A 20,533-nucleotide genomic window follows, 5' to 3' on the forward strand; every position below is an offset into this window, starting at 1 on the left:
AAGGAATGGACTTCTGGCCCCAGCGTTCCACGGGCGGACCACGCATTGACTTCTCTGGGACAGTGGCTTCAATAAAGGCTGCAAATCTGTAACAAGCCAGCGCTTGTGTTGTGTTTTTCTTTCGTTCCGTCTTCGCGCTGTTACCAACAAGTTTCTTCAGTCGACCCACAAGAGCATCCAGGTGTGCCTCCTAAGATGTATGCGTATACACGCCTCAGGTGCAGAAGGACGAGTATGTTAGAGGAAGATGCGGTGTCCATGAATTTAGGGGGGGTAGGTGTTGCGGGATGCTCAGGCACGTGAGGCGCAGCAGGAGGCGTGACATTGGATGATAGACTAAGATGCAGTATCCATAGATTCAGGAGGTGGAGGTGTCGGTATGGAAGCTGATAGAGATCTAGAAAGTGAGGAAGTAGATGATGTGGATGAGTTTTTTTGAGCACTTGAGTATAAGGGTGAGATGGGGAGAAGTCGGAAGGCAGTACTGGCCAACTTAAGCGCGGTGGAGACGGTTAGGGCTTGGATGTGGTCTTGAAGGTGACTTGTGTGATGGAGCGGGTGCCGTCTCCTGCCGTGTCCTCCTTGCGCCGGATCTGTGGCAGCGTGGAGGCCATCGCAGTTTGCGCAGGAAGGGTCATGCAGGTGGGCCTCACCAGTTGAGGGACCTCGCAGCGGACCTGGTCCAGCGTTGGACACACGTCCGCGTGACTCCCGAAACGAAATCAGATGAGGCGCTGTTATGCTTTAAGTTAATGTTTCTTGTAGCATTGTACAATACGGTAGTAGAGCACCATGTTCGGTATGACCGTGTCTTAGAAAATGAGCAGCGTGGTCTCTGTCTTGCCTACCTTACGAGCGCCAAGAATGCGTTCCGATCAGTGAGCCGAAATAAATCGGAACATTCTGTGTAATTTTCTCAGCGTGTGAACAACGCAACTAACAAATCCAGAAATAAGGAAACGTTGAATATTTTTCTTCACGTCATAATCCTTGATTCCTTTGCCGCTACAACTTTCCAAGTGTACATCGTTTGACTGAAAGGGTTAAAAAGCCCAACACAGGTCCGTCTATGTACGGGAACAAATCATGCCCAGGCCCGACGAGAGAGTAGATTTTCGGGCCCCGCGGAGCGGGCCAGGCCCGAACTTTCGAGTCGACCCGAGCCCGTGCAGTCCTCTACTCGCCGCTGGTTGCAGCTCCAGCTCAGACGATAGAAGGAAGGCCACGTGACATGTGCGCCGAATGTGCACACTGTCCCAAGTTTCGAAAATTACTGTATAATCTGGCGAAAATACGTAACTTGGACCAGAAGAAGAACGTTACTGCTTCCGAAAATGCCCGCTGAACTATAAGTTGCAGTGCACTGAAATTCATCAAATCTAAGCACATTTGCATTGGCTACAATGAGGTTTCGGTTGAAAGATTTCGCAAAAGTTATTTTGACTGATAAAGTCACAAAACTGGTATTTTACCGTGTAGTCATTAGTACGACTGTCGAAGGCGTAAGCTCTCTTATGGAGATGCGAGCCCACCTCGGTGTGTCCAAACCTGGCGGGGGACCAAGCAACCATCTCCCACCCTTTGTTCTCCATGGAGGCTACCCTGTCTGGCTCAGAGCCGGGCGACCAGCAACCGCTGATGGAGTGGGCGCGGCGGATCGCTTCGGCCTGTGGGATCCTGGACTGAGGACTCCGATCAAGCAGGAATACAACTAACCCCGCCATCCCTTTCCTTGGGGCTCAATAAATGTTTAACCACCACCATCACCACCGTTGTAGAGCTCGACTTTTATCGCTGCTCTAGTATAAATATGACCAAACCCGAGATGTCGCACGAAGTTCCTGTTTCTTATCGCGTTTCACGCTCTTCGAGTGACTTTGCCCCATGCGTTAGAAACCTCCACCTGTGCTCTACGGTGAGCTATCATGCTATTTCTTTTACATTACGCGAGCGTGGTGGTTTTAGCGCGTGCAGTCGGCCATATTGTGTGACGCCGATAGCAGTGGCTGCGCGCCCAGTCTGGTCTGATGTGGGAAGCAGCGGTAAAAGGAAAGAGAAGAGGCAGCGGAATCGTCTGTGGGAACCGAAGATGTGCAGGCTTCAATATGTGCAGGCTCAAGGTGTGCAGGCTCAAGATGTGCAGGCTACAGCTGCGGCGGCCTGTGACTTTCACAGCGTGTGTCCCAGTCTTTCCTCTACCGCTTTTCTCTCTCTCTCTCTCTGGCATTCGTTACTCTGTCGGACATGAATCGGCAGTTTCCCGCCCCGGCCGCCAGGTGGCGGGAAATGAAATGGAGTTCTTCCATTCATCCATCCATTGCGAATAGAGCCTGGTGGGTTTGCTTCTGGACAATGCTGAGTGACTTGTCCATCGTCAGAGTTACAGACCTTTTCAAAGTAAAAGGAATTCTCGTCCTCATCTCCGTGAAAGTTAAGACTTTCACATATACTGCAAGAGCCTGACTTCGCGGCTTAGAGGCAGACCCCTTAGGCTCTTAACTTTTGAGAAAGGCTGTATACGCATGTTTTTTATCTTATAGCTAAAATTCTCAATTGGCTAACGAACAAACTCGCGGAGCTAGCTGTGGCTGCAAATGCAGATGTCGTACGTATGTTCAGTTCCCGCTGCGGAAGTTTTATTTATCGTTGTGTTTTCCTTGCTCGTGTACCGTCATATCCGGAAACAAGAGAAGCTCACGCTGTGTTCTGGTAAATAGCTGTATGTGCATTCTCGGGCTGCTGGAACCAACGGCGGTGAGTGATGATGGAAACTGCTATTAAGCGCCAAAATATGAAAGACTCAGAGACGAGAAAAATGAGCCAGGCGCCTACAGCTCTGCATCGCATGTTCTAAAACACTTATTTTTTTTTTCACAGCGGTCGTCACCAGTTAACTCAGCAGCAGGTGTTAATTGATGAGTGCATTGGGCAGATTTGTTTGCGTGTACCTTTCGCTTTTTCCGCACGAAATTCGCACTCAACACAGTACGGCTACTCTGTATATATATTTTGTTGTATTTCGGTAACTATAGCGATGTGACTTATCTCACGAAGGGCGAACTCAGCTTCGCACTCACGAAATGTCATCAAGTGTATTGAGTGGGTCCCACAGGATTCTGAACTCTCAAAGCCAGGCAGATTTAGCGACCCGCCTTGGGAATCCAGACTCATCATTGCCTCGGCTCCTTCATTTGGACAACTTTACCCTCCTTTCATCAAGAAAGGAATTCCTCCAGCGCCGCACACGTGCTCTCATCCCTCCGTGTGCGGTAACCCTCCCCCGCAACCTTACCCGTGCAAAGGAGGTTGTGCTTAGGACGATCCGGGTCGGTGTTGCCCTCACACCTGCCGTCACTCGGAAGTGGCCTCAGTACCGAGATTTCTTTCCTCGGCCAGGGTGTCCGATATGTAAACACGAGGACGCTGAATCCGACATTCATCACTTACTGTGGGACTGCCCAGCTCTCAAGCTATACAAGGATCCGGCACCTGAAGGTAGCGGGTCTTTCACCAAGCAACCCTGCTTCATACATTGCCTGGACGCAGAGACCGTACCATCGTTCTCTGCTGGACATCATCAAATCAGCTAGCCTTTTTCCATTCATTTAATCACTACTACATCTTTCATCACATCTTCACTCATCACTGATGCCCTGGGACAATAAATTTTGCTTTAAAAAAAAAATGTCAGCAAGCGCCTGCACGCAATTCAGGGCAGTAAACACAGATAGGGACATGGATGACATTGAAAGAAGGTTTTGGATACCTGTTACTGAAATTTTGTATCGATTTGACAAGATGGGTATCAAGGTCTGGGCGTGTTTCATAGCTTTAACTACGGGACCCTGTACTAGTCACACCCTTCATGACCAATGCGCTGATGGTGGTACGCGTTGAACCTGGACCCGGACATGGATATAGCGTACATAATTCTTTTGCTGTTTCTACCTCTCCAGGAAGTATCTTCAGGAAGGCTTCAATGCCACTATTCGTTGTGAAAAACTGCCCTGCGTCAGGAGCCTTCAGGGTGCTTCATCACCGGCGAGTGTTCCGTTCTTCTGTCAAAAGGCACCCGTCCATCGCCAGGCAACGCCATTCGTTTCCTTGCGAATGCCACTGTGACGAGACCTAAACCTTTATGTCGTTGCACATCCTGTAAAAAAAAAAAAACTAGAGAATTCCACCTGGAATTAGATAAAATTCTTTGTCGTTTTGTCGTAGACAGATTTTTCTGCAGTATTGTATTTTTCTTTAGCGTTTTTTTTTCTGCTAACACGACAAGGAACATCACGACCCTTCAAAAAATTCTGTTGTTACTAAAAGTCTATAACCAAGAATACTACAGAAAATCTGTTGTTGAGTTGTTCACTTGTTCAATTTTGGTACAAAAAATGTTCAGTTGTGCCTTCCGACTGGGCACACACTTCTATTTCCTTGACTAAGCGCATTGCGATTTTAATTTATTTGGAACAATCAAGGGTTCTCTCAGATTCAGAACTTCAAGTTTGATGAGATTGCGGTGATCGAACGAATGGACTTGGGAAAAACCGAAAGTGAACCAATACTCTTAATGCAGACCTTCCGCATGACATCGTATGATCACGCATCAAAGGTTTTTATAGCATCCGTTCTCTGCATGATACAATTCCTGACGATGAAACCCCGGAGTCTTTTCGCTAGGGTACCACCGGACACTTAACGTTTCTCCCTGCATAGCTGGCAGGTTTGTATATTTGGGCCGCTTCTATATTGTGTAGCAGCGACGCCTAACTGCAATCAGGCCCAGATAATCGAAAGAATGAATCAAATGGCCTGACCCTTCTACAACTAATTTATCTCGAAAAAGGTTTTTCATGTCCAACATTCTTGGACAGAAATTTTGAATGATGCAAAATTGTAAGGTACTCTTATGGAAATATTGAAGGTAACTTTCCATTCTTCCGATGCGTAGCAAAATATTTGTTTTAAATTGTTTCCATAGCTCGCATCGAGCAGTCAAGACTGCCTTCGAAAATCAATGTGGAACGCTTTCGACGATAGGAAGAACGTCAATAGCAAAGGAATGCGAGCCTCTCAACGGTAGATCTGCGAATACATTGATTGCTTCAGTGAAACCTTACGATATTTGAAAAAGAAATTGCGTTCATAAACTCTTTCCCGTCTAAAAATGTTTTTGTCCAGAATTATTGGGTATGTCTCGGTTTGCTTCATCTTTCCGGTGTCCAGCTTTGTTTTTCGGCTGCTACTCGCCACCCCAGCTGAGGCCAAACGCATTGAGCTAGGAGGAAAAATGGGGACAAGCACACAAGAGTTCTATGCGGATTTAGCTCGGTGCTGATATATCACGCTTGAGCGCGCATTGCGTGCTGGAAGCGCAAGCGGCTATGCGCCACAACGTGCTGGCCGCGTTTTTCCTGTTTATACCGTATATCGTTTCATACTTCCCCATATTATGACAGCGCGTCAGCTAGACCAGGTTCTGTCTAAACCCGTTGCACGTTGTGCACGTGCTCTAGTTCCGCCCAGCGTGACAGAAACAAAATATGCTCGGAGCGCCTATTTCTGATGTCACTGCAAGGGCCCAGGATCAGGACGCCAGTATAGGACTCTCGTTGAGGAAAAGATATTAAGAAAACAAAAATGAAAGAAAAAGATTGTCACAAATCAACTCGCGTCGTTCCGTCACACATTTCCTCACTACGCAGTTTAGCCCACAGTGAGACAGTTACTGCGCGTTTTCCTTTGCTCAGAACCTCTCCATCCTCCTCTATGTGAGGCTTTATAAAGCAGCAGGTCGGGCCACGTTGGACTCATCCGTCTACCTTCGAGATGCGCATCCATCTGTCACTGGTGTTTCTCGCCCTGGTCTGCTCCTGCCGAGCCAAGGTCTACGACCGCTGCGAGCTGGCTTCCATACTAGTAGGGAGCGGAATCCCCAAAAGCCAGATACCGGACTGTGAGTATAACGGTAATATTCGCCTCCCTGCAGAGAAAAACAAATGCTTACTACTGGAACATACTGAGCACCGAGAAACCGTGTATTGATGGAAAATATTGAAATGCAAACACATTATTTTTTGGTGTTACTACATTGCTTCTCTTGGATATGAGCCACGATACGCATTCGGTAGGAGTACGAGTGGCTTGCGCAAGTATAATATTGCCGGTCATTTAACCATGGCGCCTCAATGCGTTTGGATTGAGTTAGCAGCTGCCGAGCCTGGACTCAGGCTGGGCCCTGCCGATTTCTTTGTCCTCGCTCGAGCTTCCTGGTGTTCTGTGAGCCCGTAAAATAGAGCTCCACCTTAATAAGTCTACCGTATGTGTGACAATTTGTGTACTATACTGTATATAGATCACATTGAATTGTCGCGTACTGGACCACGACAGGACATTGATGTGTGCACCTGTGTGCGCTGTACGCGTCCACTTGTACATGATACGTAGATAACATCTACCCTCTCCCTTGTGTTTCTTGTTAGTTTGTCTCCTTAACGATATATATCGCCGCATTTTTTCTTCATTCCTCTTTCTTGTCCACTGGCCACTATTAGGGTGACCGCTGTGAGCAAGGCGATAACCGCAGCCATCGCCTCCTCCCCCATTATCAGCAATAAACACTACTACCGCTACCCACGTGGTGTGATTCACATTTTGACGTGAAAATCCCGCCTAGGTCTCGAAAAGAGACGGGCTACCTGTAAATATCACGTTAGTGGCTGTATATAGAGTATTAACTCATAAAATATGGTGTTCTTTGGTTCTACCCAGTAGATGATTTTATCTGCCTACTGTACATACATGCATGACTTAAGGTGGCATTAGACGACCGCTTCAGAGTAAACGATCAAGATTGCTCGCTCACGTGGTTTGCAGATGACCGCCAGCTGACTTTAAGAGGTGTTAAACACCAGATATACTCGCATGTTGAAGATGGGTTCCCCTTGCAATACGTGTTTGTATAGTTTGAATTCATACGTCGAACTTTACACTTATAGAAAGCTTAGACTGCAAGCAGCACATGACAAGAATTCTAGCTTATTTTCGTTTTCTATAATCATACTAAAAATATACCTTACTTGACAAGCGCAGTCAGTATGGGTCAATTAAATGACACTGCTAAATCAAACGGCTGTGCCGTTAATGATCAGAATGCATAAAGTATTCATATCGCTTTTAAGCGCATCGTGTCAACCTGAATTTTTGTTCCCCACTGTAGGTTCAAACTGCTATACATTTACAATAAAATACAATACAATACAATATAATACAATACAATCACCAAGAAGCAATGCGACGAGCTTGAGAAGAAAACACAAATTTCTCTTAGGTCTTTTTATTCTCATATGTTGTTCTCAGGATAATGTTCTCAATGCAAGTGGAGAGTTCAGTTTTTATTTCACAGTTTTAGCATAGCCCTACATCCTTGCAGCTGTACGGACAATACGGTGACGCGTTATTTACTACTGCTGCAGTGCATGCCTAGACAGATTTGCCGCACGGTCGTAGTTTCCGTAGTTATCGTACTTAAGCTATGAGGGCGCTAAAACTCTCTATTAACTTTTTCTCCAGGGATCTGTTTGGCAACCGCCGAAAGCAGTCTTGACTCCAACGCCATCAACGGAAATACCGATGGCAGCACAGACTACGGCATCTTTCAGGTTGGTGTTGCACATCGCGTCCGCACATTTGCTATTTGTGTCAAGTTTCTTCTTATATAAGTTTGTATGGGGGCTGATATAAAAGCAACTCTTGGAGGGGTAAGAAATACATCATGCATTTCCCGAACTGTCTTGGATAAAAGAAATGGGCCACAATTTGGTGTTTTACCCGCCAAATTTCATGCTTATATAGAAAAAGGTTTCTTATCCCCCCCTCCCCCATGAGAAACTCGCCTCTGCTGCACTCCCACAAAACCTTACCTGAATTTTAACTTATGTACAGCGTCCATTTTCTCCATTTCAGTACATTTCAATATATTGCTGTTGTTTGCAGCACAAGCCGTCCACATGCAAAGAAGCAGAATATTGAAGGCGGCGAAGAAGATTATGCAAAGCTCTCTTGAATGAGCACGCATGGCCAGATGAATTCGCCGCTAGTTGCTATGGAAACGACGTTAACCGCGCTGCCGATTAGACCACAATATGGAGTTCAAGATGAGAAGGTTAGTTCCCGGGTTCGAACCCGACCGCGGCGGCTGCGTTTTTATGGAGGAAAAACGCTAAGGCGCCCGTGTGCTGTGCGATGTCAGTGCACGTTAAAGATCCCCAGGTGGTCGAAATTATTCCGGAGCCCTCCACTACGGCACCTATTCTTCCTTTCTTCTTTCACTCCCTCCTTTATTCCTTCCCTTACGGCGCGGTTCAGGTGTCCAACGATATATGAGACAGATACTGCGCCATTTCCTTTCCCCCCAAAAACCAATTATTATTATTATTATTATTATTATGAGAAGGTTACGTCGCGTAAATAAACCCTGCATTATTATCACCGAGGTGACGCGGTTGGAATGAAAAACTCTGCGGTTAACGTAGCCGGTAGACAACTAAGATTGTCGGCTCAGCGAAACCGTGAAAAAGAAGTGAACAAAAAAATCTGGAAAGTGTGCACACCGATAATTCGGACGTACAGTCGGGGAGAAAAGCCTCTGGACCGCCTGCTCTGTAAACGAAGCCGATAGCTCGGTCATTAGCTGCCGGCCGGAGACCACATTGATGGACGTGATCGTCCAAATCCTGTTCTTTCGATCTCCACTACGGGGCCTCCAACCGAAAGCTAATAAAAGAGCTATTGGCTTCTTTTACGAAGTACGCGGTCCAGACATTTTTGTCCCCGAGTGTGCTTCATCTGGCTATGCGCAGGTGTCCTCGAAATCTGGTTTGTCGAAACCTTGCATTTAGGCTATATTGAGTGGCGCAAGGTGGTATAGTATCCGTGGCATCAGTTCACGCTGGTCCTCCATGTTTTCGGCGCAATTTACAGATAAACGACGGATACTGGTGCAGCCCGGGTCCTCATGACATCTGCCATGTTGCCTGCTCTGGTGCGTACTAAACAGAGCTTTCCTTCTATTGCCAGTCTATATGCAGTGACATTTGGAGTAATTACTCTACAGGGGAACATCGTAACCTGAGTGAAAATACGCTGTAGGGCACAGTCACCATTCCAATACGACAATAAACAGCGAATCTGAGGGCTTGCGAACCGGCAAACCTCGCAGTCACGCATTACTCCCATATAAATCGCGGCATGCCGGGCTGATCATTTGACTTGCAGAAATAATAGTATTGTTATAGCAGGAATAAAGAAATAAAAATTAAGCAATACAAATCAAATCAAAGATTCCAACCGCCCTCAGTGGTGGTCACATCTCAAACAAATTTCTGTTAGTTAAAGTACATATTCCTTAGAGTAGTTTTAGTCGACGCGTACGCCAGGCAAAAACTTCACAACTCTTCTGCCTGTTTCGCCCAAAACCTTTAGGCGGTATAAAGAAATTAGATAGTATTAGGGTAGCTTAGTGCCAACTTGTGCTACCCCACGACAAGCTGTTGCTGCACACTGACGTATACGTCCCGTCAAGGGCGGTTTTAATGAAGTGACGAACGCAAAGCACTCTGGTACCATCCAGTAACAACAGCACAAAGAACACACTCGGTGATATGAAAGGAGACCTTTTTTACAAGCAAGCACGCATATAGGAGAGCGTAGGTTTTAATCAAATATGGGGTTACTTCTTAAAGAAAAAAAAAACATTGACCATTAAACGACATGTAAGTCATATTTTGCAGAAGTTGTGACACGTAGTGGGGCGCACCATAATACCAACTTTTCACCGTAGAGCGTCGCTTCAGATCGTTTTATGCGATTTTCAATGCCAAATAAGATGGTAACTCTTGGTTCGACTGGAGTCAGAACGTAAGATTCTGTCATTTGGAGTAAGATCGTTACAATTTCACCACAATCTCATGACACAATTTGGACAGTTTTTGGTCCTTTTATATGCTCCAGGCTAATGAGTCCTACTAGACAGTAATAGCATAACGCGATCCGGGATCCGTTATGATGCCCGCTGACTGATTTTGAGCTGATTGTTGAAGTTTTTATGCTCTGGTGCATATAACACTGATGACAAATGTTCGAACTTTGGCTAGGTTAGTGCTTGATGCAAACGTAATTTGAGATGAGGTACTTTGACAGCATTTCCTCGCGCGAAGCCAAGCTTGCGATTTGCGTTATCGAAGGCACCACCGGGCTTAGCCCACAAAGAAATTGTGATCTATGCATAAGGCGTAACACTTTAAAAAAAAAACACCGATAAATCTATTGAGAAGAAACGGTGTCTCATTTCTCCAGGAAGTACAGGCGTGAAACGAAAACGCGGCGAAAAACACGTGGGTTTAGTTCTGTATTTGCAATGAATTTAGCTCCGTGCACATATGTGCTTTCTCTCGGGAGAAACCGCAGCGAGGCTTCTTACTTCAAAAAACAAGAATGAGAAATTCGTAACAATTTCACGTGAAACAGTTTCATTGGATGGTTTCGGTTGCTTTTCTGGAAATGCCGCCATTATTTTTTATTTTTTTTAAAGCCGGGAAGAACATTTTGTTCTAGACCAGAGAGCTCGCACTCACAGAGATGCGCTTAGGTAGTCCGCGACTTGGTACCGCTAAGGGAGGGGGAAAGTCATCACGCTTTTAAATGGGGCTAACACGTTTTCACAGCACTCCAGTCGGACGACATCACCCCATCCGTGCAGTGTGCAAAAACGGTCTACGAGCAACAAGGGTTCGAGGCGTGGTAAGAATTTTTTTTCTTTGATTTTCTTCTAGTTTATGACGTCTGTGTCCAATAATGTTCACTCGAAACCATCATGAAGAAAACTGTATTCTGGGCTGTTCTGTGGGTCATAGGACGAAACCCAAAATATCACGGTAGAATGATTTACTTTAGTGCCGCGCACTTATCGTAGACTTCGTCTTATTTATGACCTCTGAAGCTTAAATTCCTATAATTTTATCTCTGGTGCACTCCGACAAAACATCCTTTGTCTCCGACTTCACTCGTGGCATATACCTTTTCATCCAGGCTGACAGAACTGTGACATGCGACTTTCTAAGGCGAACTGTAGTTTTCGGAAGTTCAAGAGCTACGTGATGAATCCGTTCTCTTTCGGCACACCCTATAGCAGGACACAAAGAAGGGCATAATGAAAGTTACGTCATGTAATACTTAATCACTGCTAATCAGAGACTGATGTTTTTTTTTTCTTTTTCGTTAAGGTACGGCTGGAAGAATAAGTGCCAAGGACAGGACCTCTCCTCCTACGTCAGTGGATGCAGTTACTGATCCTTCGGCCCACTCTACTCTTTTGCACAATCTGTCCGAAGCCCGTCAGCAAAATGTCCTGCCGAGCATCACCAAAAACAATGTGTCTAGCTAGATTCTAACGCACGCAATAAACAAGGTGACATGGCTATAATCAGTGTGTGTGCTTATTTTCATGCACTGTATTCCGAAGGTGCAGTTGCACGCAGTTTACATTATTGCGCTCAAATATTTGTCTCCTTGAGACAACAATATCAAATAATCAATTTCTTTATTCGGAGCGCAATCTTTCCGAGACCACCAGCTACGTAACTACAGGCGCTGATGACCGCAGCTGCATACGTTGACGTTGCTTTCAATAATTTTACACAAGGTGCTGTCTAGATCGGATTAAAACTGCGTGCATCGATTTCGTATCGATGCGTGTGAAAATTACTTCATCGCCGCTTATTGTAGGCAGGTAAATGTATGAAGCACACCTATAACGCCCGTAAATTGATCAGCGAGTGGTGGAAAGCAAATATGTATTCTCTTATAATGACTTTAGTGACACAATGATGATCGCCACTTGTGTATTGACCTCTAGTTTAATATCGCCTCACATGAGGTACACAGGCGTGTTCGTATTGTGAGATACTTTACGTTGTTGAAAGAAAAAAACTAATACAGAAATTAACTATACCCACAGGACAACTCCGAGTACTGATTACACTCGCAGAATTCAACTCCGAGTTCTATGTGTGTATTGTGCGAACTGACGATGTCGACTTTGTGCGATTGATTCTCCATCATGAAGCAGTGGGCATATTTGTAAGCCACACACAACCATTTAACCACATAACAGATAACCATATTAATTTTCAGTTCCTGGGAATAGCGACTGCACTAAAGCGCTAACAGAAACTGCTGGGATGGGAATGAATACGGTTTATTTACCTTTCCGGCAGTATGGTGAACAAATATTGCCCCGCTGGACATAGCCAATCACAGAAATATTTCAATGTATTTACGGCGCACTTTCGACTCACGATGTGCACACGGCAGCCTGTACTCGATCGCACCGTTGTGTGAGGTGATTTCAGTCGAAAATGCAGTGAAAAATACGGCGGAACTCCCGGATGAGCAGGAACGAGAGAATATCGACCTCCGCATCGCCCTGGCGTCGCACCTCCAGTGATGAACTCCACAGAGGAACATTTCATTGTATGCTTTGAGACATCACGACCTAATAAAGACGTCTACACTAACTCTACTGAGCTTGCCATGCCATTTTGTGTGACTGTCTACAGCTCCGGAACAGTGTGAAGCCCTCGCGCTGTGCCGATCATATTCGTGTGCCACAAAACATGGCTCGCTATGTGTGTAGCTCAGCCTCAGCAGCCTCTTGAGCGTTGAGCAGGCTCTCTCAAAGCATTGTCACGCCGAGCTCATGCAAGTGCTCTTTAAAAATGGTGTTTCCGTGCAATTGCTCATGCCTGCAGTATAAAGAGTGCAGCACAGAACGACACAAATCGGAACCAGACAAGGGAGCTCTAATTCTTCTGTCGTCTGTCGCGCTTCATATTTTGCCATCAAACACCAATTGGCGCAGAATGGCATTGTTATAAGCCACCAGCTCAGGTTCCGACGCTGAAGGTTCAGCTGCGATGTAAAGATGCTGCATGAAAGAGCCTGCGAACTCGTTTCGGGGAGGTCTAAGTTGTTCTCAAAAACTTATTCAACAAGTCGTCTTGCACAGAGTCGTGCTATAGGTTATGGCAGTTAAGGCGTTATGGCTCTTCTGCTGCCTCCCAGCCGGATAAGCAAGCCTGCCAGAGCACGCATGCTGTCTCCGGAGGCCGCCGTATCCGTCAACCACTCCTCCATGGAAGCGAAGATGTGGTCAGCTGCAATCTGTCATGATAGTTTAAGAGTTCAAGTCAGCGCTTCAGGCGCTGCAACAGCGTTTTCCTCCTATAGCAAGCGCTGTGGACGTCTACTCACATGGTTAAAGTCAAACAACTTGGCACCCTTGGTTTTGGTGTTTGCAACCATAGCTTTCACATGTTAGCAACCAAGTTGTTGACATATTTGCTCCCGAGGCTTTAACCAGCTGTTCAGCGATGAAAGCGCCGCAACGTACAGGTACTGCCTCCAAAAAGAATGCTTTCGATGACCACTCCCGCTTCTTGGAGATCTCGCCTCTGTACGTCAACTTTTTCCCGCGCGATAATGAACGATGCGACTTAAACTCTTCCGACACTTCGTTCCTTGATACAGACCTGCGCTGAGCGACTGTCGGCCTTCCTAGCAGGGCTGAAACCACACAGTAAACATTACAAGCCTTCTCTTTTCGGGGAGAAAAATAACTGCGTGAATCAAAATTAGCCACGCTCAATTCTGCGTTCGGAATGCATAGTGGGATTCGCTCAAATGCCGTAACAACACGCCGGCTTCTTTATTACACGTGTTACGTTCCAGATAAGTATGTCGCTCATGATCCTAAGTAGGGGTGGAGTTTGGAGGTATTGCGTGAATGACTCTTGAGGTCCGGAGGCTCAATAACGGCATCCTCTGACGTAGGATGAGAGGTTCTTTCCTTTGCACTTGTTCTTCCAGCCATACCTGAACGCAAAAGAAAGAGATAAAACACTTATTAGTGCCCATTAAAGCGTTCGGTTACAATTAACGTGAATATGCGCTTACTGCTCCTCTCTAGGGACTGCTTGGAAGCACCTAGAGAGAGCGATATCAGCACTGTACGCTCTCGAGGTGTAAGTGCCTTAAAGGCTTACATCTAACACTTCCGTCATGAAAGATGTCACTTCCGTCACTGCTTTCAATCTAGAAGACACCGCCGCAAAAGCGGGGGACAAGAGTTTACTTGTTGTTTGCCACGTAATTATTAACATAAGTTTCAATGTGTATAGCTAGGAAGTAATCCATAACGAGTAGAGATCAGTCAAACGTAAACATAAAAAGAGACTTGATATATGCCTTCGATGCAGCGAAGTGAACCATCGTATCGTGACATTTTAGATTAAATCCCATGAGAAGCTGTCCTACAAGACAACGCAAAAGAGTGGTTCTTAATGCTAACGTCGACTGAAACTGTGCGCATTTTATCTGTGCAGAAAGATTATACACGATGTAAAAATGCTAGACAAGTACAAATGGCGGACGTCAAAAGAAGTTTTACCATGCGTTGAACCCGTGCCTCTTGTAGATCGTCTTTGCGCACTGTATGGATGGACCGATGCCATCTGACCGCAGAGCTGTAGGGCAAATGAAAACGTGTTTACTTATTCATTTTTATTTATTTATTTATTTATTTATTTATTTATTTATTTATTTATTTATTTATTTATTTATTTATTTCATTACATACTGAATGTATTTCGGTCCGAGAAGAGAGCCACTAAAGACAAAAACGATCTGAACAAATCAGGAACAAGCGCGTACAAATTCACACAATTTTTAGTGACTGTGTAGCTGTCTGTAAAGCATCGCATCAGTCCGTTATTGACAAAGGAAAAAAGGAAAATTTAAACGTATCATTTCGAGCATAATAGTGTGTGCGTGAATCAGGATGATGATGTATGGTGTGACGTGCTATTACAGTCATACATAAGGCTGTATCGCATTTCAGCCGCGTAATGAATTACTCCTCTTTTAGGCCAACTAAGAAGCGTCCTCCCTGAGAGTCTCGGCAGGTGTGCACTGCACTGCTCGTCTTTAGAGCGTGATTATTGATTGATTGATTGATTGATTGATTGATTGATTGATTGATTGATTGATTGATTGATTGATTGATTGATTGATTTGTTTATTTATTTATTTATTTATTTTTACGCTCCAAACAATGCACTGTGGGCTCAAAGGCCCGCCTGAGTGGTAGGCTCCAGAATAATTTCGATCAAGCTAGGTTCTTTAATGGGCATCCTTTCTCGTCCCACTGCCGCAACTACTAGGTGTTTGAATTCGTCAGGCGATCAGTAAGTGTCGCGTTCCTTTTTTTTCTTGTCTCTACCAATGCGTACAAGAACTTCACAAATATCGATTCTCTGAGAGCAAACGAAGTGTCACCCCTATAGTTATTTGTCCCGGTTGGCGTCTGCCTGCGCGTGGTTTGTGGGTACGTGCGTGCGGGCGTTTGTGCGTGTAATTGCCATCTACATTACACGTGATTCCATCTACCTAACACCTGAGCGCAATATCTTCGCTGCTCACCAAAGTGCTGTAATGATGACTGTCAGCAATACATTCTTCCACAGGCTTAAGTGTTCTGCGGTGTAGGCACCTGTGAGTATAGTGACTCCGCAATCAAATACCACAGGATCGTTCAGTTTCTCAAATACCTGAACAGGAAACCTTGCAGATGTTGTGCCGGCCCGGACTGCACCAGTAGCCGTTGTTGATCTGTAATTGATACCAGAAAATAAAAAAGCAGGCACTAGTACGCTCGATACTGATGAAAACCAAACTCTCGGAGAGCTACGATTGAAATTGAAATTGAACTTTATTCCGTCGAGGCAGAAAGGGACTCGAACAAAAGTGAAAACATGTCACTTGACGTGGTTCGAGCCCCCATTTACAAGGCATACAGCAGTTGCACATTTACATGTATAGCAGCATAGTCACGAGGACAGAATAGCTCGGTTATATTCAGGACAGCCAGCTTTAAACGATTCAATTGCTAATGACACTAGAGCGGTCAGCTTCAAGAATGTCCTTATACTGTCGACTTTATTTTCTTTTCCTGTTTATTTTTATGTTCTTGTCAAGCCTCTCATCGTGGTGTTATATGGTCGCAATACGGAAACCATACGGCGTCTCGTCCGAACTGTGTCACACTGCCCGACGCGCATGCACACAAAGAAAAACAAAGGATTGACCGACCACTTTAGTTGAAACGTGTATCCCACTTGTGGTAAAAGAAATTAACTCCTGATAAGGAAGAAAAACAGGTGTTAGTGCGACTTAAAAGGAGATTAGCGCACTCATTGCATATCGCACCCGCGCACATCTTCATGCTCAGAACAGCCTGGCAACTCAGTCTGGTTTACAGTTCACACACTTCCCACTCTCGCCGTGTTGCTTCTTGTTGTGGAATCGACTGCACGCCGGCTAGCTGACTTTGGACTCCTCTTTTCTTTGTCTGCTGCTTACAGCGCCAATCGCACGCGCGAAGCGCGCATGTACGCGCAATAACGCAGACACTTGAACTACGCTCATTTGGCGAGTAGAAAATAATAATAAGAAGTGATAAAAGAATATTGGCTTAAAAACGATAGTGCGGTATTAATGCCTTACAACAGCCGGAACATCAGCGAAATATGAGCTACTTTTCACGCTAAAGCAGATTTGTTAATTTGGTCTCCGAATGGCTGGCACAATATGTAGCTCTCACTGATACTACGCGGCGCTAAGCAGTAAAATACACTTCAAGTGATTATAATATGTGCACGTTACAACACGATGCGTCGTCACTCATTCCAAAGACCCCCCCCCCCCCCCCCCTATACGTCGCATTTCAGCATTAAATGGCAATGGCAGATGTCGTCATAGCAACACTCGCCGAAAGAAAAACAATGGCGAAACGAAGACTGCAGAAGCATCAGGGCTTGACACCGTCCTTAGCATATTGCGGTCTCGCTAGAAAAATGTTTCCTGACAGTGTTCATGGCACCGGTGATATTTACTTAGCAGGCTATAAGTTTTTTTCTTTGTATTTGTACGCCAGCAAGCGAATTACGCCATCCGATTGTGACAGCACGCGGAGGTGGGGGAGGGGTGCGAGACGAAGCTCGCGGAGGCTATCGACGGCGGGAAAAGTGCAATACACAGTAACAGTACCGATATAACCTTCAGTGGGCATATATCTGGCTGAGGAATTTGTTTTTTTCTGCGGAAGTCAAACGTATAAATCGTACACGTGAACACGGTCGTAGCCTCGCTGGCGGAACATCGTGCTGAGCGTAGCTCTTTAAGAATAAACTTAAAATTTATTCTTCTCTTCCGAGGGCCATTAGACAAATGATACTGTTTCTATATGTTCTTTTGCATTAGGGACTACTTGAGTGGGAGCTGATACCGCGATTTCACGAGAAAATCTGTCCATACGTAAACCCTAAGGCAAGACCTGCGTGCAACTGCAATGTCAGGTGGGGCACAGGCAGGGAAGCAGTAAACAGGGTGTGGTCGTTTGCAACACCAACCTGGAAGATGCCGTAGTCCGTACTGCCGTTCTTATTCTTATTGATGGCCTTGGAGTTCAGACTGCTCTCGGCAGTTGCCAGGCAGATCCCTGTAAGCATAAGTAATGCCAGTCAAACCGGACACTCCCTAGTGTGAAGAGAATCATACTGAAGTCAACACAAGAGAGTATAAAGAGTCAAGTGAGGTGCTTTCGCGCACATTGTCACCGCTTCTCGGTGATTATGATAAAGCCATACACCTTTGAAGTTAAGCAACTTTTATCTATGTGCACAAAAAACGGCATTTTGAAATTTATGCAGTTCTGAAAAGCCAGCCATATTCTTTGCGCCAGTTTTTTTTTTTCGTTTACTTATAAGTTTTCTAAGCGAACATGGTCAGCTTTAGTCTACAGGAGCAAAAGCGACGATGATTACAAAGAGTAGTGACGGACATGAAGACTGTAAAAGCAAGTTCTTCCACTGACAATGGCGGCATGTATACAACGACAAACACTGACTTTTACACATTTTTATAGTACATGCTTAAAGAAAACGGGAGAAAAAGTTATAAATCTTCCTGCGAGGCGTTTAGCGTAGCATTTCACTCTAAAAATAATATACATGAAAAATCCCGCTTAGAAATCACATTTCTCCTTTGTATGCGATGTATGAAAGAACCGATTGCAACATGTGCAAGTATTCGCAGTGTTCAAGACCACGACGCATCTATCTGCCAGTTGAGACGCTGAAGGATGGAGCTACAGCTTTGATGTCATGCTTGTTTCATTTTTTCCCAAATCAGAAGATACAAACAGCACCAAAAAAATGCATGCGGCACTGCATAATGCATGCCGCCTGACTTCGTGTTGGCGTACGTGTAGGTTTAACGTGAAGCGCGAGCGGTTTTCACCAAACACCCGCATTTTATGAGGTATTACACGAGTTCCAGATTGTTTTCGGGAACAAAGATGCACTCTTGGCACCACACCGCGGACCCCACAATCATTGCGGTTAGCACGAAGTATGGATTCATGAATTCTCATATCGGTACAACATGCCGCGACAGTGCATGGGTGATCCGTAACTAGATAAATAACTTCTATACTCACAGTCTGGGATCCGGTTCCTGGGGATGCCATTGCGCACTAATATGGAAGCCAGCTCGCATCGGCCGTATTTCTTTGCCCCGGAGGCGCAGACCAAGGCAAGCAGCACGAGCACCAAGCGGATCCTCATCTCGTGCAGATCGCCGACTGAGGCCAACGCACCCCTTCCGACGCAGGCCGGCGTATATACGGCCTCACCAGCCGACGCAGATTCCGTTTAAGCAACTCCTTCCTTCCGCTATCGCCTTCTATCTGTTTTTTTTTTTTGTGTCAGCTAGCGTCCTATACACTGGCCTCATGGACCTTGGCCCTTGCACGGTCGTCAGAAATACTCGCGCCAAGCGGATTTCTTTTTGTCACGCTGGGCGAAACCCGCTCCCCGCGCCCTCTCGTGGCAGAGGAAAGCCTAGAGACAGGGAGAAAGCGAGGAAGAGAGAGGAGGAGGAGAGAAAGCGTAAGAGACAGCGTAAGGCATGCCAAGCGCACTGTGGGGCTTGGCTGTTTGCCCTTCCTGCGAGCAATGTGCGTTCATGCGTAACATATCAGTTGTACGATGAACCGACAGCCATGGCGGTCGTGTGTGCTTCCCCATTTGCTTTCTGACGCGGCATGTTTCGCGTGATTCAGGGCGGCAGATAGAAGCTGAGAGAGGAAGGTGATCGGACGCGGCAATAATAAAGCGAAAGGAAGAAACAGTTCTAGATAAACGAGTCGTGCGAGGGTCCGTCCCATCCGGGTCGTTCAGCTCATTATCTGGGCCTGATTGCTGTCAGCCCATTTCAGCACTCACGGTTGCATACACTGTATCCGGATACTATAGCCGCACTTATTCTACAACTCCGAGCAGCGAAGCGTCAGGTGCCTGGCGGTGCCAAAGGCAGTCGGGGTATTTTGTGTGCCGACACAACACAACAGTTTTGCGGTGTCCATTCATCATTCCGAAACAAAGCTTCCACTCGCACAACCGGAGAGAAGATGCAACTTCCTTTCAACCGCATGGCCGGCCGTAAGCAAAAGTAAACGCACCGCCTTAGTGCTATGCAGTGCCTCTAGGACGAAACGAAGCGTGGTGCGCTCGTATCAGCTGTTGCCGCTGATACGCGGCAACAGCTAAAAATTCCTAAATTTTTTCTAAATACTCAATAATTTCTGAATTTTTTCTAAATTTCTCGATATCTACTCCATGGAACTACGTTTCGTTTAAATTTACCCTCGTTGTCCCGCATAGCCCGAGTCCTTTGGGCCGTTAAACCCGCATAAACCAAACCAAACATTTCATCCGGCATCAGCGCATCCTAACATCCGATTTGAATGAGTTCTCGTTACCCATGTATCGTCATTCACGGTTTAGTTATAAGTCACGTTGTTGCTGTGCTGGAACACTCTGATATGAGAACACCACCTACAAGAGCTATAAAGACAGGTAACCCTTCTCTGTAACTAATCAGTAACTGCTGCATCCATGCTGTATACAAGAATGCAACATGTCACGAGGGTTCAGTAGTTAGGGCTTTCTGCTACAGAGCACGAAATCAAGGTATCGAAGGCCCGCCACACTTTCACGAGGCACAATAAAAAAAAACTCTCGTGTGTTGCGCGATGTCAGCTCAAGCCGCTACGGTGACTCACTGCACGGTTATGGGGCTCAGCTGCTGACCCGAAAGTCGCGGGTTCGATCCCGGCCGCGGTGGTCGAATTTCGATGGAGGCGAAATTCTAGATGCCCGTGTACTGTGCGTTGTCAGTGCACGTTAAATAACCCCAGGTGGTCGAAATTATCCGGAGCCATGCACTGCGGCGTTCCTTATAGCCTTAGTCGTTTTGGGACGTTAAATTAACCCCATGAACCAGAACCAGCTAAAGAATCTCGCAGTAGTTAAAATTAATCCAGAGCCCTCCACTGCAGCGTCTTTCGTGTCATAGG

The 20,533-nt window shown here is 45.8% G+C and overlaps 2 protein-coding genes across 2 annotated transcripts; one reads left to right on the plus strand and one right to left on the minus strand.

Moving 5' to 3' along the window:
* The first annotated feature begins 5,632 nt into the window (after positions 1-5,632).
* On the plus strand, positions 5,633-11,498 carry LOC144098970 (lysozyme c-1-like). The gene is made up of 5 exons (XM_077631958.1): positions 5,633-5,956; positions 7,573-7,661; positions 8,983-9,043; positions 10,725-10,800; positions 11,283-11,498. Exons 1-5 carry the CDS (start codon positions 5,830-5,832, stop codon positions 11,347-11,349), a joined length of 420 nt encoding a protein of 139 aa, XP_077488084.1. The 5' UTR covers positions 5,633-5,829; the 3' UTR covers positions 11,350-11,498.
* Positions 11,499-13,741: 2,243 nt separating this feature from the next.
* LOC144098969 (lysozyme c-1-like) lies at positions 13,742-18,859 on the minus strand. The gene is made up of 5 exons (XM_077631957.1): positions 18,614-18,859; positions 17,526-17,614; positions 15,666-15,726; positions 14,507-14,582; positions 13,742-13,932 (listed from the first exon to the last, which is right to left on the minus strand). Exons 1-5 carry the CDS (start codon positions 18,738-18,740, stop codon positions 13,866-13,868), a joined length of 420 nt encoding a protein of 139 aa, XP_077488083.1. The 5' UTR covers positions 18,741-18,859; the 3' UTR covers positions 13,742-13,865.
* Between the last annotated feature and the right edge of the window lie 1,674 nt (positions 18,860-20,533).

This window comes from Amblyomma americanum, chromosome 7 (genome assembly GCF_052857255.1).
Source record: "Amblyomma americanum isolate KBUSLIRL-KWMA chromosome 7, ASM5285725v1, whole genome shotgun sequence".
Taxonomy (NCBI): Eukaryota; Metazoa; Arthropoda; class Arachnida; order Ixodida; family Ixodidae; genus Amblyomma; species Amblyomma americanum.

Coding starts and splice junctions, on each gene's coding strand:
- LOC144098969 (XM_077631957.1), bottom strand. CDS start 18,740: ATGAGGATCCGCTTGGTGCTCGTGCTGCTTGCCTTGGTCTGCGCCTCC. Junction 17,615..18,613: donor CAGGAACCGGATCCCAGACT/GTGAGTATAGAA, acceptor TTATGCTTACAG/GGATCTGCCTGGCAACTGCC. Junction 15,727..17,525: donor CGGACTACGGCATCTTCCAG/GTTGGTGTTGCA, acceptor TATCAATTACAG/ATCAACAACGGCTACTGGTG.
- LOC144098970 (XM_077631958.1), top strand. CDS start 5,830: ATGCGCATCCATCTGTCACTGGTGTTTCTCGCCCTGGTCTGCTCCTGC. Junction 5,957..7,572: donor CAAAAGCCAGATACCGGACT/GTGAGTATAACG, acceptor CTTTTTCTCCAG/GGATCTGTTTGGCAACCGCC. Junction 9,044..10,724: donor CTGCCATGTTGCCTGCTCTG/GTGCGTACTAAA, acceptor ACGTTTTCACAG/CACTCCAGTCGGACGACATC.